The sequence below is a fragment of the Ichthyophthirius multifiliis genome (genome assembly GCF_000220395.1).
Source record: "Ichthyophthirius multifiliis unplaced genomic scaffold scaff_1120509249730, whole genome shotgun sequence".
Lineage (NCBI taxonomy): Eukaryota > Ciliophora > Oligohymenophorea > Hymenostomatida > Ichthyophthirius > Ichthyophthirius multifiliis.
This window is the reverse complement of record NW_004087404.1, coordinates 21,778-39,504: the sequence shown is the minus strand read 5'-3', so window position 1 is coordinate 39,504 and position 17,727 is coordinate 21,778. Positions and strand designations below refer to the sequence as shown.

The 17,727-nt window shown below is 17.6% G+C and overlaps 7 protein-coding genes across 7 annotated transcripts, besides 34 other annotated features; 2 read left to right on the top strand and 5 right to left on the bottom strand. All coding sequences in view use genetic code 6, as the record gives it.

Annotated features, from left to right (window-relative positions):
• Nucleotides 1-127: 127 nt before the first annotated feature.
• Nucleotides 128-188: a microsatellite.
• Nucleotides 129-193: a microsatellite.
• Nucleotides 129-195: a microsatellite.
• Nucleotides 129-202: a microsatellite.
• Nucleotides 202-1,114, top strand: IMG5_027210 (proliferating cell nuclear antigen, putative; the record flags this gene model as incomplete). Its single annotated transcript, XM_004039279.1, has 2 exons — nucleotides 202-676; nucleotides 807-1,114. 2 exons carry the CDS (start codon nucleotides 202-204, stop codon nucleotides 1,112-1,114), a joined length of 783 nt encoding a protein of 260 aa, XP_004039327.1.
• A 262-nt stretch (nucleotides 1,115-1,376) lies between these two features.
• Nucleotides 1,377-1,431: a microsatellite.
• Nucleotides 1,377-1,432: a microsatellite.
• A 552-nt stretch (nucleotides 1,433-1,984) lies between these two features.
• Nucleotides 1,985-2,031: a microsatellite.
• Nucleotides 1,995-2,029: a microsatellite.
• Nucleotides 1,995-2,030: a microsatellite.
• Nucleotides 2,032-2,137: 106 nt separating the features above from the next.
• Nucleotides 2,138-2,196: a microsatellite.
• Nucleotides 2,197-2,861: 665 nt separating this feature from the next.
• Nucleotides 2,862-2,907: a microsatellite.
• Nucleotides 2,908-3,136: 229 nt separating this feature from the next.
• Nucleotides 3,137-3,176: a microsatellite.
• A 138-nt stretch (nucleotides 3,177-3,314) lies between these two features.
• On the bottom strand, nucleotides 3,315-4,983 carry IMG5_027200 (hypothetical protein). Its single transcript, XM_004039278.1, has 4 exons — nucleotides 4,849-4,983; nucleotides 4,681-4,756; nucleotides 4,010-4,070; nucleotides 3,315-3,945 (listed from the first exon to the last, which is right to left on the bottom strand). Exons 3-4 carry the CDS (start codon nucleotides 4,029-4,031, stop codon nucleotides 3,638-3,640), a joined length of 330 nt encoding a protein of 109 aa, XP_004039326.1. The 5' UTR covers nucleotides 4,032-4,070; nucleotides 4,681-4,756; nucleotides 4,849-4,983; the 3' UTR covers nucleotides 3,315-3,637.
• Nucleotides 3,547-3,585: a microsatellite.
• Nucleotides 4,984-5,246: 263 nt separating the features above from the next.
• Nucleotides 5,247-5,322: a microsatellite.
• Nucleotides 5,323-5,418: 96 nt separating this feature from the next.
• On the top strand, nucleotides 5,419-7,281 carry IMG5_027190 (papain family cysteine protease, putative; the record flags this gene model as incomplete). The annotated part of the gene is made up of 1 exon (XM_004039277.1): nucleotides 5,419-7,281. One exon carries the CDS (start codon nucleotides 5,419-5,421, stop codon nucleotides 7,279-7,281), a length of 1,863 nt encoding a protein of 620 aa, XP_004039325.1.
• Nucleotides 7,230-7,360: a microsatellite.
• Nucleotides 7,267-7,360: a microsatellite.
• Nucleotides 7,268-7,363: a microsatellite.
• Nucleotides 7,298-7,363: a microsatellite.
• Nucleotides 7,364-7,450: 87 nt separating this feature from the next.
• IMG5_027180 (hypothetical protein) lies at nucleotides 7,451-10,590 on the bottom strand (the record flags this gene model as incomplete). Its single annotated transcript, XM_004039276.1, has 3 exons — nucleotides 7,451-9,416; nucleotides 9,480-9,651; nucleotides 9,699-10,590. The coding sequence occupies 3 exons, from the start codon at nucleotides 10,588-10,590 to the stop codon at nucleotides 7,451-7,453; spliced, it is 3,030 nt and encodes a 1,009-aa protein (XP_004039324.1).
• Nucleotides 7,948-8,330: a microsatellite.
• Nucleotides 9,904-9,946: a microsatellite.
• Nucleotides 10,591-11,065: 475 nt separating the features above from the next.
• Nucleotides 11,066-11,111: a microsatellite.
• A 292-nt stretch (nucleotides 11,112-11,403) lies between these two features.
• Nucleotides 11,404-11,443: a microsatellite.
• Nucleotides 11,444-11,967: 524 nt separating this feature from the next.
• Nucleotides 11,968-12,077: a microsatellite.
• Nucleotides 11,970-12,022: a microsatellite.
• Nucleotides 11,992-12,102: a microsatellite.
• Nucleotides 12,085-12,125: a microsatellite.
• A 427-nt stretch (nucleotides 12,126-12,552) lies between these two features.
• Nucleotides 12,553-12,942, bottom strand: IMG5_027170 (hypothetical protein; the record flags this gene model as incomplete). Its single annotated transcript, XM_004039275.1, has 1 exon — nucleotides 12,553-12,942. One exon carries the CDS (start codon nucleotides 12,940-12,942, stop codon nucleotides 12,553-12,555), a length of 390 nt encoding a protein of 129 aa, XP_004039323.1.
• Nucleotides 12,943-13,115: 173 nt separating this feature from the next.
• IMG5_027160 (hypothetical protein) lies at nucleotides 13,116-13,973 on the bottom strand (the record flags this gene model as incomplete). The annotated part of the gene is made up of 1 exon (XM_004039274.1): nucleotides 13,116-13,973. One exon carries the CDS (start codon nucleotides 13,971-13,973, stop codon nucleotides 13,116-13,118), a length of 858 nt encoding a protein of 285 aa, XP_004039322.1.
• An 834-nt stretch (nucleotides 13,974-14,807) lies between these two features.
• Nucleotides 14,808-14,874: a microsatellite.
• An 867-nt stretch (nucleotides 14,875-15,741) lies between these two features.
• Nucleotides 15,742-15,840: a microsatellite.
• Nucleotides 15,831-15,871: a microsatellite.
• Nucleotides 15,872-15,936: 65 nt separating this feature from the next.
• On the bottom strand, nucleotides 15,937-16,452 carry IMG5_027150 (hypothetical protein; the record flags this gene model as incomplete). The annotated part of the gene is made up of 1 exon (XM_004039273.1): nucleotides 15,937-16,452. One exon carries the CDS (start codon nucleotides 16,450-16,452, stop codon nucleotides 15,937-15,939), a length of 516 nt encoding a protein of 171 aa, XP_004039321.1.
• Nucleotides 16,441-16,480: a microsatellite.
• Nucleotides 16,481-17,060: 580 nt separating this feature from the next.
• Nucleotides 17,061-17,102: a microsatellite.
• A 327-nt stretch (nucleotides 17,103-17,429) lies between these two features.
• Nucleotides 17,430-17,465: a microsatellite.
• Nucleotides 17,466-17,559: 94 nt separating this feature from the next.
• Nucleotides 17,560-17,609: a microsatellite.
• Nucleotides 17,567-17,609: a microsatellite.
• Nucleotides 17,610-17,727: the final 118 nt, after the last annotated feature.

Here is a 17,727-nt window from a genome sequence, read left to right as displayed (position 1 = left end):
TTTTATAAAAAATAAAGACATATAAATTACTTTTATCTAAAAAAAACAAAAAAAATAAGCGCGTAAATTTATAATAAAAATATAAAAAAAGTGGCATTTTATAATAAAAAGCTTATAACTATATATATAAAAAAAAAAATTAAAAAAGAAAATAAAAAAAAAAAAATCTAAAAAAAAAATAAAAAAAATAAAAAAAGAAAAATGTTCCAAGCCAAATTAGAAGAAGGAGTACTATTTAAAAAAATAGTTGACTCTATAAAAGATTTAGTAAAGCAAGTAAATATTGATGCGAATCCAAACGGCCTATCCATGCAAGCTATGGACTCAGCTCACGTTGCCTTAGTATCTTTAAAATTAAACGAAAACGGTTTTAAAGACTATAGATGTGACCGTCCCTTAACCCTCGGTCTTTCTATCGAAAACCTATCCAAAATCTTAAAATGTGCTGGAAATGATGACATAATTACTCTTTAAACTGATGAAGAAGAACCTTCTACATTAAAGTTTTTATTCGAAAATCCTTAAGCAACTAAAGTTTCTGAATTTTGTTTAAATTTATTAAGTCTTGATTCTGAAGCTTTAGGAATTCCAGAAACTGAATATTCATCCACTATTGATATGCCTTCTTCTGAATTTTCTCGTATATGTAAAGAACTTAGTTCTATTTCTGAAACAGGTATAAAATATAAAATAAATTTAAATAATTATTTTAATTAATAATAAATTATTAATAATATATATATATATATATATTATTTATTTAAATAAATATTTTATATTATATTTTTATTTATTCTATTTAATAGTTGATATTGAAACTTCAAAAGAAACGGCTAAATTTAGTGTTTCAGGAGATATTGGTAATGGATCAATAACAATTAAACATAATGAAGGTGAAAAAGAAGGAGAAAAAGTATGCTTAAATGTTGATTAACCTGTAAAATTAACTTTCGCTTTAAGATATTTGAATATGTTTAATAAAGCTATGTCTTTGAGTAATTAAGTTAGTTTGAATATGTCTGAAGAAAACCCTCTTATGGTAGAATATAAAATAGGAAAATTAGGAAATTTAAGATTCTATTTAGCTCCTAAGATTAATGATGAAGAAAATTGATATATTTATATAATTATGTATATTAAATATATATTAATTAGATTTTTATTTTTATATTCAAAAGAATATTTAATTAATTTTAAAATAAAAAAATTAAATTTATTTTATTTTTTAAATTTGATAATTAATAACATTAAGTATTTTATTCTATTTAATTTATTTATTTTTTTAAATAAATTATAAAATATTTATTGAAAAAATATAACATAATAATATTTATATGATTCTTAAAAAATACATACCTTTTTTTTTTCTATTTATGAAAAATAAAATAAAATTAAAAAAAAAAAAATTAAATAAATAAATAAAAAATTAAATGCGTTAATAAGTATCTACTCATAAAGAAGAAAAATAAGATCTTAATTTATAAAGTAAATTTCCATAATTAAACATAAAAATAGTAAATGAATCATTAAATTAATAACTCTTACCTTAAGATTATAGAGAAAACCTTGTTCTAAACCCTTAAAAATATTCAGTATTTTACACATAATTTGATTTATAGTCTCCTACGTTAAAATAGGCATTAAAAAATCTTAATTTGACCGAAGAAGATACAAAACTTAAAAATTATCAAGAATTTTCATATTCTAAAAATAAAAATGTTCAAAGTATAATTGATTATTTACAATATGCAAGTGATTAATACTAAAAGCTAAAGGCAATTATTAAAGAAAGAAACAAAATTAAGAATAATTATGTATCTGAGGAATTATTAAAAAGTTCTAAATTAGCCGAGTTTACAAATAAGTAAAAAGATTTTATCTAAAAATCTGGAAAGTTAATTATTTTTGACGAAAAATAATAATAATCGAAAAAAACTTATAAAAAATATGATTTTTTAGTAGATTTGAAAGTTTAAAATAGTCAAAAATAGGTAAAAAAAATAATAAAATAAATAAATAAAAAAATAAAATTAGAATGAAGCTTAAGATTTTTATTATTCGTAAATTTTAACAGAATACGATAATCGAGTTAAAAAAAAATTCCAAAAAATTGAAGAATATATAAAAAAAAAACATTTAAAATACGAATAAAAAATTGAATAAATAAAAAACGCATAAAAAATGGAAAAATAAAAACAGGAAAGAATTCATCAATAAAAACTAGAAGAATTAAACTATACTAGTGAAAAATAAGAAGAAAAAATAAAATAAAAAATTGAATAATAACAAGAATAAATTAAATAATTAAAAAGATAAAGAAAATTGCATACTGAAAAAGTTTTATTTCAAAAAGAAATGGAAATTTAAAAAAATATTTAATAAAGAATTGGTTTATTTAATTTTTTATAAGAAAAAAATTATAAAGTATAACGAAATCTCAAATAAAATGATAATTTAAGTAAACTTAGATTCCAAACCATCAATTTACACCAAAAAGAAATTTAGAATAAATATTAAAGCATTAAAGAAAATCAATAATCATAGATTATTGAAAAAATAATTTTACACTAAAAAAATACAGTACTAAAAACCCAAAAAATAATGAAAAATCTTGAAAAACTAAAAAAAGATAAAAATAATAGTCTTCAAAAAAAAACCAATATTTTATAAAAAATAAGTATTTGAATCATAACAGAAATAGAAGTTATATATAAAATCTCAAAAAAAATATTGAAAAAAAAGAAATGAGAAAATATTAGGTTGCTTAAAGACAAAGAACTATGTCTGAGGAATTATCTGATTTGAATATGTCTAGATATTCTAAAGCTTAGAAAAATTATGAGGTTTAATAAAGCATTTTTAATAAAAATAAATAATAAAAAATAGTAAATAAACATAAATAAATAAGCGAAAAAGTAGAAGATTTAAATCAATAAGAATGCGATTATATTAATTTAAATTATAATTTAAGTGCTGCTCTTTTTAGGAAAAGAGAAGATTCAGTTTTATGTTGAACAAAATTATTATTTTTTTATAATAAACAAATAGAAATAAATAAATATAAAAATTAAAAATAATAAAATTAAATATTTAATTTATTAAAATATTATAATAAGTTAAATATAAATACTTTGTTTTTATATTATAATAATAATATATTTATATTAAATAAAATAAAAAAAAGACTAAAAAACAAACAAAATAAAAAAAAATCATTATTTTTGTTATTATTATTTAAACTCCTTAGTAATACGAGAATTAAGGCCATCAAAAACTACTTTTTGGCTTAATAAATCAAGTTCTTTTAAGAATTCTTTTTTAGCATCTTTAGCTCTTCTAGCATTTAAGAAATTGACAACAACTCTTCTTTATTTCATAGAAAGCATTTTCCAATTTTTTACATGTTATCTTAAAACTTCATCTTACGAAATTTTTAATTTCCCTTCTTCTAATTATTTTAAAAAACCAGAACTAAATTATCTAATAACTTAATTTTCATCTTCCACTTATTCATCTGCTTTTACTATTTTTTTACTCTTATAGTCATATTTTTCATTTAATTCTTATTTTTCATTTTTCTTATTTAGTTCAAATTCAGCTGCACGTTTTATATAATCAGTATTATCTATTCCTTATTTCAAATCTTTATACTTTTAAATTAGTAATTCTTAGTTTATTTATGGAATATGAGGTAAATGCTTTTATTTTTCTTATTCTTCTTTTACTGCTTTTTCGTAATATTCCCTTTATATTGAAACATATTCATTTTCTAAATATTGTCTATATTCTTTTCTAATTTTATTTCTTTCATTTACTACTGTTAATAATCTGGCCATTGATTAACGTACTTTACCCATTCTACCTTTACCACCTATTTAATCGTATACTTTTTAATAATATTAATAGTCTGATACTATTGCATTTTTTTCTCTTAATAAAACATACCTGAATATATTTAAACAAATAAAAAATATATAAGTTTTATATTTAATTATGTAAATAAAAATACCATAATTTATGCAAATCTTCATTTGATTTTAATCGAAGTTCTTCTGCTTTCCAAGCTCTTCCTTTTTATATATATATAAAATATATTTGCTTTTCAAAAATTAAACCTGTTGTAACTTTTTAATTTTTTTCTTATGCTTATTGTTAATTAAATAAGTCGGTTAAAGCAACTACTTTCTCGTTACATCTAATAACTTAAAAATGACTAAATATATTTAAATTTTATCTTAAAAATAGTTTCATAAATATTTGTTTATTATTTTATTTTTACTTTTTTTATTATATAAGAAAATTAAAGATAAATAAATATATATCTTTATATTTTCATATGAATAATTAAATATTTTTTATTTATATAATAATTTTTATTACAATTATTATTATTTTTATTATTTTATTATTATAAATATAAATAAATAAATTAATATATCATAATAATTTTATTTTTTTAACTATTATTTATAAATTTTATATATATTTTTAATTGAAATATAATAATTAATTTTAATATATTTATTTTAAATTTTTTTAATAGTATTATTTTATTTCATAATAATATTAATTAAATATATGAATAAAATTTAGTTTAATAATTATAATTATTTAAAGGCAATGAAAATATTTAATATCAAATAAGAAATATATACAACATAATTTCAAATATATAATTACTTTTATTTCTTATTTTTTTCTGTTTAAGATGTGTAAATTTTCATCATATTTTTACTATAATACTTATTTTTAACAACTAATCATTTAAATTATTAATTTATAAAAAATTACCATAATATTTTTATTTTTTTAAAACATTTTTAATAATCAAATATTATTATTTTTTACTATTAATTCTCTAAAATAAATATTATAGTGATTTAATATATTATTCATTTATTTATTTTGATTCATAATTCTAATGATTTCATAATAATTGATAACATATTGTATAATTAGTACTTTAAAATTTTCTTTGTTATCTATACAACTTTCAATTAAAAAAAAATTATTATAAATTGAAATAATATATTTATGGTAATATATATTTATAAGTATTTGTTAAATTTTTAATATATTATTACAAATTGAATATTTAAAGAAGTGGTAATTTCTAACTGCGTAAACTAAAAGATTATTGCCTCTTTTGAAGGATTTTAAGGATTAACTAAGGTTGTAAATTCATATGTAATGTTATGCATTCATTAATAGGAGTGTCAAAACTAATATAAATTTGTTGTGGTTAAATATATATACATGAATATAATAAATATATGTATATATATAAATATATATATATATATATATATATATTATATATATTAAAATTATTATTATTTATTATTTTTTTAGCAATTTTCACAAATTTTTTGTTTATTTAATTTAAAAATAAAACTTTTTGTAATAAAAAAAATAAAAATGAAAAAAATATATTTAATATTTATTTAAATAGTGTTCGTAATTTCTTAAAGTTAACCGCCTCACAAATTTTACAAACCTTTGATAAAAACATAAAAAAACTTTACAGGTTTACTTCCCGAGAATTTTTCTTGGTAAAATGTCAATAATACAAACTTTTTGACAGTCACAAAAAATCAACACATTCCATAATATTGTGGATCTTGTTGGGCTTAAGCTGCATCAAGCAGTTTATCTGATCGGATAAAAATTGTTAGAAACGCCTAATGGCCTGATATCCTAATTGCTCCCTAAGTATTGGTTTCATGTAATAAATATTCAAATGGATGTCACGGAGGATCTGCTGCTGATTCATTTTAATGGATAAAAGAAAATAATATTACTGATGAATCTTGTTCTCCTTACTAAGCCTATGGACATGATAATGGATTAAATTGTTCAGCAGAAATTAGATGTAAAAACTGTTTACCAAACAAAGGTTGTTGGGCGTAAAAAAATGCTAAAATTTATACTGTTGAAGAATATGGAGATGTCAAAGGAGAAGAAAACATTATGTAAGAAATTTTCAATAGAGGTCCTGTAGCTTGCAATATTTATTCGACTGAATATTTAAGATACAACTATACAGGAGGTATTTATAATGATACTACTGCTTATCCAGAAACTAACCATGTTGTTTCTATTGTAGGATGGGGAGTTGAAAATGGAGTTAAATATTGGATTGTAAGAAATTCTTGGGGAAGTTATTGGGGAGAAAAAGGTTTCTATAGATAATTAAGAGGTGTAAATATGATTAACATAGAATAATTTTGCTATTGGGCAGTTCCAAAAGATACGTGGACTAATGATGAAAGAGATAAGATCTAAACATCAAATGAATAAGAAAAATAAGAGTCTAATTAAGAAAAAATAAATAACTTTTTCAAATTTAGCAATTATACATGTAGAAGAGAATCACCAAAAAATTAACCTTAATTAATAAAAGGAAAATAACCTTATTAAATAATCTAAAAAGTGCCTAAAAGTTTCGATTGGAGAAATGTAAATGGAGTTAATTACTTATCTCATACTAGAAATTAACATATCCCTTAATATTGTGGTTCTTGCTGGGCACATGGAACTACTTCTTCTCTTTCGGATAGAATAAATATTGCTAGAAATAAAACTTGGCCTGATACTTCTTTAAGTGTTTAAGCTATTATTAATTGCAATGCAGGAGGATCATGTGAAGGTGGAAATCCTTAAACAGTTTACGAATTTGCAAATAATAAAGGTATTCCAGAAGAATCTTGCCAAAACTATGTTTCCAAAGATCCTGTAAGTGCTGATTGTTCGGATATTTAAAGATGTATGGATTGCACTAGACCTATTCCTACTAATACTACTGTTAATCCTGGTAGATGCTGGGCTGTAAAAAATTATAAAAATTGGAAAGTCTCATAATATGGAAGTGTTTCTGGAGCAGATAAAATGAAAGCTGAAATTTACATGAGAGGACCTATTTCTTGTGGTATTCATGTCTCTAGTAAATTTGAAGCTTATAATGGAGGTATATATTCTGAAAGATCAATTTTACCAGTTATTAATCATGAAATTGCAGTTGTAGGGTGGGGAATCGATGAAAAAACTAAAACAGAATATTGGATTGGAAGAAACTCCTGGGGTACATATTGGGGAGAATCAGGTTTTTTTAGAATTTAGATGCATAAAAATAATTTAGGTATTGAAGATGATTGTTCTTGGGGTGTTCCAGTTGTTGTTGAGAATGAAAAATAAAAAACTTCTGAAAAAATGTAAAAATTGAATATTGAAAAATATTAAATAAAAATACATAATATAGGATATAAGAATATATAAATATGAATAAATAAAAATTTAAATATATAAATATATATATATATAAATATATATTTATATAAATATATATATATATATATATATATATTTTTATATCAATTTTAATATATTTTTATTTAAAATTATATTTACAATATAAATTAATATTAATGTTATGAATTTTAATTTTTTTTTTTCATATAAACATTTTTGGTAAAGGTCTATTGTTTTATATACCAATACCATAAGATACTGAAGTTGGAAGAATTTTTTATTTTAAAAAATTTTAATATTAATTAAAATTAATTAATTAAGAAACATCAGTCATACTTAATATTTTAGATGTTTATCTTTTTCTTTTAGATCTTTATTTAAATAAAGGATCATTTTGTTTATTATTTTTATTTAATGTTCTTCTATTTATATTTTATTTTTTAAATATAGATATTACCCTTTCTAAATTATTGTGTGGGAAAAACCATGTAAAGTTCATAAATCTTTCAAATTTTTCAATTTAATTTGTTTCATTGTCAATTTTTACTAATGAATTATTTTCTTAAAGTTAAATTTTTTTCAAAAATTATAATATTTATTCATATTACTAACTATCATGCCTTTAAAAGACTGATTTATTACTTGCGGATATATTTTCAATTGATATATTTTTTTTATTTCTTTTAATTTTATTTATTGTTATCTTTATTATCTTTGTTATCTTTTTAATCTTTATTAACATTAAAATCATTATTTAATTTATTATCTTTATTTATTATTTTATCTTTATTATCTTTATTAACTTTATTAATTTTATTATCTTTATTATTACAATTATCTTTTTTATCTTTATTATCATAATTTTCTTTTTTATCTTATTTATCTTTTTTATCTTTTTTATTTGTTTTATCTTTTCTATCAGTATAATCTTTTTTATCAGTATTATTATCTTTTCTATCAGTATAATCTTTATTATCAATATAATCTTTATTATCATTATTATCTTTTCTATCATTATTATCTTTATTATCTTTATTATCTTTATTATCAGTATTATCTTTATTATCATTATTATCTTTATTTGTTTATTTTTCTGATTCTTATTTACTAATTTTATTAAAACTACATAAGGAATTTGTTTATTAATTTTGTTTAGATATCGAATTTTATCTTGATTTAGACAATTATTATTTACTTTATTTAGAAGAATTTTAAGAAGAAGTTGATGAAGAAGTTTAAAATGAATCGCTAAATATGTTTTTTAATTTATTTTTAATTTCTTCTTATTCATCTTCAAGAAAATCGAGGTCTTCATTAGATTTGAATAAAAGTTTAGTTTTGGAGTCGAATTTTGGTGCATTTTTTTAAAGAAGTTTTGAAAAAAGTTCATTTTATTTAATTAGAAAAATTGTTTTTTCAAAACAGATTTTTTTTTTTTTCTTTATAAATTTTTTCTTTCCTAAAAAAGAGAAAAGTTATATTTAAGTATAGTCTTTTATTAATCTAAAGATAAATGTATTTTTGGACATTATAAAAAAATATGATTTTTGCTTTTACAGGAAAAACATTGAATATTTAAAGATTTAAAATTTTTATAAATTATTGCTTTTTCTTCTATAACTTTAAATCTTTCGAAGTCTTCTTTGTTTTTTTTTAGTATTTCGATAAATTAAGACCTTTAGATTTTATATAATGTAGACAAATTTATACTTCTTGCAGAGGCTTTCCTTGCTAAACCAGTAAAAAAGGAAATTTCTCCAAATAAATGCCCTTGTTTTAGTTATATTAAACCTTCATTCTATCTATTTTTGCTTTTGTTTTAGGAATAAAATATTTCTATGATACCACTTTCGATTAAATAAATAGATTAATCATCTGCTTTTTCTTCTTAGAATATTATTTCATTTGGAGATACTAATACTTCTTCCATTATATAAACTATTTGTTAAAGCGTTTTCATTGAGAAATTATTACTAAATATTTAATGTTTTCTTAAAACTTTATTATTTATTTCAAATGTAAGTTCTTCACGTAATCTATTAGATAGTTTTGATATTACTTTATCTTCTTCTTCTTTATTTCTATCTTTTAATTCTGATGATAAAAATGATAGATAATATGTTATCCTTGTCTTTAATTCTACATTTACATTTTTTCTATCTAAATATCTTTTAAATTAATTATTTATATTTGTTCTATTATATTATATATATATTTTTTAAAAATATTACCTTTAAGTTATACTAATATTATCTATTAATTCTTTAGAATTCTTTTCTATTTCTTATAGAATCATTCCTATATTATTTATAGAATACGCAAATACACAACTTACTAAAATCATATTAATTGTTGCAAATAATGCTTCGTAAATATTTGTTGGAGTGATATCCCCATATCCAACTATTTAATTTTATTTTTAAAAATAGAATTTTATTTTTAATTATTACCTGTAGTCATAGTAGTAACTGACCAATATAAAGAATAAATATATCTTTAAATCCATGGTTAAAGATTTAAATTAGCTTTCTAAAGCCAAGTAATATTAACTTCCTTTAATTCTTCATAAACAGCTAATGTATGCCATAATATACATACTATGTGTGCTACAAATACAATTAAAATAACTAAATTAAATAATTTGAGAAGATGTTTTTAATTATTATTTAAAGTTATTAATTATTATAAATTCTTAATTTTAGAAAAAAGACCAAATATTCTTGTAAATATTATCATATTCTAAAAATAGACTAACAAATAATTATTAGGATTATAATTAGGAGAATTTTTACAAAAATAAATATTATAAATAATATAATAATAAGAAATAGAATCGAAAAAGAAATAAGATTTTAAATATCTATATGCAATATCTTTTCTTTTTTTAATAATATAATCTTTGTCAAAATAAGCAGTATTAAAATTAAAAAACATATCAATAAGAAATAAAAACGAAATAATTTAAAAAATAATATCAATTAAATAATAATTATCTAAATCTTAAGCAAAAAAAATTAGAATAGAATAAAAATATAGAAAAAATATTGTAAAAACTAAATAAATAATATGCCAAGAAATAACTATAGTATCAGTAGGTATAAAAATAATAATATTATCAATAAACTAATTTATTTTTATTTAAATCTTTTTAAATAATTTAATAATTTTATTTTATTAGTGTGATTTTACACTTTTAAAATGAAAGCTTTTATCGTCTATAATTTTATAATCATTATAATTTAAAATATTAATATTTCTATTTTTATTATTAATCTATAATAAATAATAAAATTCTTAAACTCTTAAATTTGTTCTTTATTATATATCATAAAATTATTTCATTATTTTGTTTAATTTGCTTAATTTTTTTTATTCAGATTCTATAGAGTTACTTTATTTAGACTTAGAAACAATTTTGTTTTCGCTTTTTTTATTATTTATTAATTCTTCTTTTTATGATTTTTTAAAGTTTTTTTATCCGTTATATTTTCATTTTATTCTTAACTTTATTTTATTTTTATTTATTCGTGATTTTATTAATTTCTTATTTTTTTAACTACAAAATCATTTTTATTATTTGAAGTTTAATCCAACAAATTTCTTTAAATTTGGCATTCATTAGACTATTAGTCTTTTTAAAATGAACATTACAATTCATTTAATATAGAAATTTCTGATGAAATTTTGAAATCGCCTTTATTTGATTATTATTTATCAAAAATAAATTATTACTTAAACATTTAGTTTTAATAAAATACAGTTTCCATAATATTATTTATTTTTAATTTTTATTGTATAAATAAAATGTAAATTACAATTATTCTAATTTTAATTAATTTTATTTAATTATTATAAATTTTATTGCGTTTAATTGTGAAAATTTAACAAAATATATTTTTTTTTACTTTAATATATTTTTCTTTTATAGATTGTTTAAATATTTTTTAAAAAATATTTAAATATAATAATAAATGAAATATTTAAATATAATAGTTTAATTATTTATCTAGTTAATGTTAATTAATAAAAAAAAAATACAAATATTTTGATATATATAATTAATTTATATTAAATTATATATTATTTTTCTTATTTAAGAATTTTTTATATATTTACTGTTTAATTATACAAAATGTTTTTTAATATTTATTTTATTTAAAAACAATAAATAAAATTAAAAAAAAAAAAAAAAATTGTATATTTATTTGCACCATTATTATTATTAATAAATTGAATTTTTTTTTATAAAAAAATAAAATAATATAAATAAATTTTAATTAAAAAAAAATTATATATTAAATTAACAAAATTAAAAAATATTATAAATAATATTTATTTAAATTAATTTAATGTTTTATACAAAAAAATATTATTAATACATATTTAAATAATTATTATATTTTTTATATAGTATAAAAAAACTTAAAACAAAAAATTTATATAAATAATTAAATTTATTTGTAAAATAATATATTTAATTAACATAATAAAAGTTAAAATAAAAAAAAATTATGGTATTCTTAAATGATAAATAATTTAATTCGTATACAATGTAAAAATATTTTTAATAAAAAAAAATTTAATAATATTATATAAAAAAAAGAAAATATAAATGAAATTTATTAAATGTAAATTATTATTATTATATAATAAAAAAAATATTTTGTATTATTAGTAATATAATAATAAATGTTAATATTAAAAGTTATTTTATTTTAAATTTATTATTATTATTATTATTATTATTATTATTATTATTTTTATTATTATTATTTAAATTAATTTTTTATATAAATTTATATTAATATTTTAATTCTTATTTTAATTATAAAAATATTTTTTTAATATAAATTTTTTTTTTTTTATATATATATTTTATATTAAGAATACATAGTTTTATTTTTATACAAATATTTTATTTAAACATTCATTTATAATAATACTGCAAAATTTTTTTAATGTCGAATTATTTATTTTATTTTATGATTTTAGCATTATTTTTAATAATTTATAACTTTATATTATATAAATAATTAATGTTTAATTTTTAAGTTATATATTTTTTTATTTTAAATAAATGCCTCAATATTTTTTTATATTAATCTTGATTATTTATTAATTCTATTTATTTAAATACAAAATATTTTATTTAAAAAAATGTTATAACTTCTTTAGTTAATTTTAGTAAATTATTATCTATTATTTTTTTAACAATGAAAAATATATTTAAAATATTTATATTGAATTTAATTTTTTAATAATATTAAACTATAATTAATAACGAAAATAATAATAATAAATAATTCAACATTTTAATAATGAAGGAGCAATCTTTTCATAATTTTAAAAAAACCCTCCCATTAACTCTACATAATAAACAGTATCTAAAACCCCACAAGTTTCCCTAATAGAATGCATTCCCCATTATCCACATCCTATATCACATCCTTTAATTCCTGAATTAGTAGTAATAATAGGCCCAATAGTAGACCCGCAAGGACTATCGTTTTTTACTACAAACTCCTAATAAGGAACTTAAGACTTTTCTGCAATAGCCTTAATAATAGCTCCACTAATAGAATCTGTACAATATCTTTGATTATGATTAACTTTGATTCCAACACCTTCATTGAGTTTAATTTTGTGATTTTCCTTATGTTTTTCAGGATAATTAGGATGAATAGAATGTGCCATATCTGCGGAAATAAGAAATGAGTTCAAGAAAGTTTTATGAAGTGAATCTTTTTGAACATTTTATTATTTTTAACTTAAAAGACTCCATATTCTATCTATAGAAGTCCTCAATAAATCCCCGTCAGCCCCCTAAAAGCTTTAAGACCCGATTTCTTCGTGATCAAAAAGACAAATCATATTAACATAAGAAGAATTTCCAGAATTATATTTAGTATCAGTTATAGCCAAAACAGAAGCCCATGAAGAAAATAAATTATCTAATCTAGGAGAACTTATAAATTCTTAATTTAGTCCAATTATTTATCCTTATTAACTATCTGCAAAACATAAATCTAAATCGACTATTTTTTCAGCAGAAATTCCACTTTTTTTTAAATATGCTATAAAAGTCCCTCATAATGGCTTTTTCCTAAAGGCCCGTTTATAGTTTCGACTGTTTTTCCACTTAGTTTTTCATATATTTAAGAAGCTAGTATAGGCTTTAGATGATTTTCTAAATTTGGTGCAAATTTATTTCTTTCATCAATCGAAGTTAAATGAATAGCTAAATTCGGTACTTTCAATATAGCAGATTCACTATTGTATAAACCTGTTTTGAGTTAATCTTAATCATCTTTATATACAACCCTTCCTGCTAAAATCAAATCTCTGTCAAACCAAGTGTGCCATAGTCCACCTCCATAAGTACATACACATGTTTAATGGAAATTATGACTAGAGGAAGCACTTAAAGGTGCCAATCGTAAGCAAGGAGAATCTGTATGGGCTCCTATTACTTTAAATCCTGTATTATTAGCATCAAATTCATTTCCTACGATAAACGCTACTAACGAACTTTCCGAACGAATGAAAAAGTAACGACCGCCTTTTTCTAAGTCCCAGTTTTCGGTTTCATGAATTTAGGTAAAACCTGCTTTTTAAAGACGTTATGTAGACTCATGAACGACGTGGTAGGGAGATACACCTTTATTTGCGAAGTTTAAGAAATCTTACGCTAGTTATGTGGCTTTTTCTAATCTTGTGTTGTCCATTTATATATTTTTTATTAATTTTTGTTAGGTTTTAATAATTTTTCTTTTGAAGAATAGATAATAAAAAATTATATATATTTTAGATATGCTTTATGTCTAATTAATTTATGTTATATATTCTTTTTCTTATAAATATTATTTAATTATAAAAATATTTGATTTTAATATTAAATAAAAGACTATTAATAATATTTATTTATATATTTATTTTTTTAAAATTTAATTATTACATTTATATTTATTTTTAGTTTTATAATATATATTAATAAAAATTTTATATTAAAATTTTTATAAGTATTTATTTATTTTTGATTATAAGAAATAATTTAAATGAGTTAAAAAACTTAAAGCAAAGGTAAAAAATGGTGTGAATTTTGTAAAACAGGAATTAATTGGAATAAAGAAGTAAATAAAAAAATTATAAAAATTTTAAAAATATGAATTATTATATAATAAAAAATAGGATTTATAAGCTCATGAGAAATCAATAAAACATATAAAAAATAAAGAAAGAGAATTAGAATTTCGAAGAAATAAATCGATAAGGGAAAAAATAAATTAATAAGGAAATATTAATCCTAAAGAAGAATAATAAGAAAAATAAGGATAATAAAAAAACTAGTAATAGAAAAATTAAAATATAGATAAAAAAGATAGAAAAAATTAATAAGAAATAAAGTTTGATGATGAAGAAAATAAAATAGATTTTAAAAGAAAGTTTGATAGAGTATGGTATTTATCAAAAGAAGAAAATGGATAATTATTTTTCTACAATTAAATTTCTAAAGAAAAAAAATATACAAAACCAGTTGGCTTGAAGGTTATATATTTTTAATATATATATATATATATATATATATATATTAATATATTTATATAAATTCATATCTATAAATATATAAAAAATAAAATATTAATAAATTTATATACTTATATAAATTTTTTATTAATAAAATAAAGAATAATAATAATTTAAAAATTAAAATAGCTTCTTGAATAAGAATAATAATTATGGGATGATTATTTAATAGAATAAATGCAAAATAAGCAAGACGATATACAATAAAATTAAAATTAAGAAAACTAAGAAGAAATAGAATTTCAAAAAATAAAAGAAATATAAAAAGAAAAATAATAGTAATAGCAATATTAATTAATTGATAATAATTTTAATAATGAATATTAATTAGTTGTTGAAAGCGAAGATTTTTTTCATAAATATGCAATAAGAAATGTAAACGATTAGATTATTTAAAAAGATGAATAGTTGTAATCTTTAGATGAAAGTGATGATAATTTGGTACAAATAGAAAAAGATATTGAAGATGGAAATCTTATAACAGAATAATAAATTTAAAGAGCTATTATTTATAAAGATTTTTAAGCAAAAAATAATAATATAGCTAATGTTAAAAATAAAAACGAAATGCTTAAAAAACTTATTGAAAATAATGTTGAACTTGAAGTATAACAAAATAACAAAATAATTAGAAAAATGGTATTTTCAATATAAATAATAAATAATATTAATATTTATTTAATTTTTAAATAACAAAAAAAGAACTTCATAGATGATGAAATTTAAGATAAAGAATTAAAAAAAAGTACTTTTAAAAAAAGAATTACAAATAATAAAAATATATAAAAGTTTAATATAGATAATTGAAACTTATTTTAATTATAAATTATTTATAAAGTTTTTATATAAAAAATAATTTTTGGAATATTTTTTTTTTTTTTAAAAAAAAAAATATTTATCTTTAAAAAAAAAAAAAAAAACAGAAATTATTTATATATATATATATTTTTTTTTTAAAAAAAAAAATGAATTAATAATTAAATATACATTTTTTATTTAATAAAAAAAGAAATATAAATAAAAAAAAATATATCAATAATGTATATATATGAATACATTTAAAAATAAAATAAAAAAAGAAACATATAAAATAAATATATTAAATCAGAAAGTTTTTTTAGTCATTATTTAATAAAAGTCTTCGGGGGTAATTTCTTTTCCATTTTAAGAGGCTCTTTCAAGCATTTCTTATAATTCTTCAGGAGTCATAGTTTCACCAAGTTCTTTTGCAACTCTTTTTAAATTAGTTAAGTTTATATTTCCTGAATGATCATCATCAAATAATTCAAATATTTTATTAATACCATCTCTTGATTCTTTATCTCCTAATTTTGAAGTTATAGCGTCTAAGAATTATTCGAATTCAATTTCGGGTCCTTCGTTTTCTAAATCAGCTATCATGTTATATATTGTGGGATTTTTTAAGTGGAAATTAAGTGATTACATTGCAGCTTTGAGTTCCTTTGGATCTATTTTTCCACTTCCTTCGGTATCAAAAAGATTAAAAGCTTCTTTTATTTCTTCTATTTCATCATCGGTAAGACCAGGTCTTTCTACTGGTTTTTTTTATTTGGTGTTTCCAAATGGTTTTTGACTATTTTGAATAGGTTTTTTATTCATTTTGTTTTTTTATTTAAATTGTTTTTTTTTTTGTTAAAAATTTATATTTTTTTTCTTTTAATTTTTTTAATTTAAAAAAAGTATATTTATTTTTTAAATTTAGAAACAAAAAAATTATATAAATAAAGTATATATCAATTTAATAATATATTTTTTGTTTTTTATATTCATATTAATTAAAATTATATTTATATTAATTATATTAAATTTTAAATTATTTTTTATATTTTTTTGTAAAATTTTTAATATAAGTTTTTTTTTTTTATGCTTTTTTTTTTATTTTATAAAAAAATGATAAGGATTTATTGAAAATAATCAAATTTTTTAACAGCAAAAATATATTAAAAAAAAATTTAAATAATTATTTTGAAAATAATATATTTTTTATATTAAATTAATATATATTTTATTATTTGTTTATTTTTTTATAATTTTATATTATTATTAATTTAGTTTAAATTTTTAATTTTCATAAACATTATCTTAAATTCTTATTTTTATATTTATTTATCAAAAAAAAAAATATTTACCAAAAATCAAATATAATATTTGTTAAAAAAATTATAAAAATAATATCTAAAGAAACATATCAAAATAATTAAATATTTATACAAAATAAATATATTTATAATACTAAAATAAATAATTTAATATAATAAATTCTTTTTATTAATTTTATTATATTCTTATTAAAGAAAATATTATAAAATAATTTTTTTTGTATATTAAAAAAATGAATTTATTATACTTATTTAATATAATAGACATAAAAACCTTTTAAATATTTATTAATAAATATGAAATATAATAATTATTAATTAAAAAAAAAAACTTTAATAAACACAAAATAAAATGAATTAAAAAGAGTGTTCAATCTAAGCTTTTATCAAAAAAGTTTGGGAGAAAAACAATAAAATATTTAAAAGACTTGATAAGTGTAAAAAAAAAGTAACTTTTAAATAAGTATAAGAAATATTAAAGAAATAATAAGAAAAAGAAAAAAAAGAAAAAGATAAATTGAAAAGTAATTAAATCAATTTAATAGAAAATGATATTAAATACGAAAATAAACATCAGCGATATATACATTGATTAAAAAAATATAACATATATGTATATAATTTAATATATTTATATAATTTTAATTTGTTTATATATTGATATATAAATAAAATAATTTTTTATTATTTATTAAAATTTTTATTATATTATTTAATTATATTTTTTTTAGAAATTAATTATAATTCTTTCTTATTTTAAATTTGTGTCTCTAAA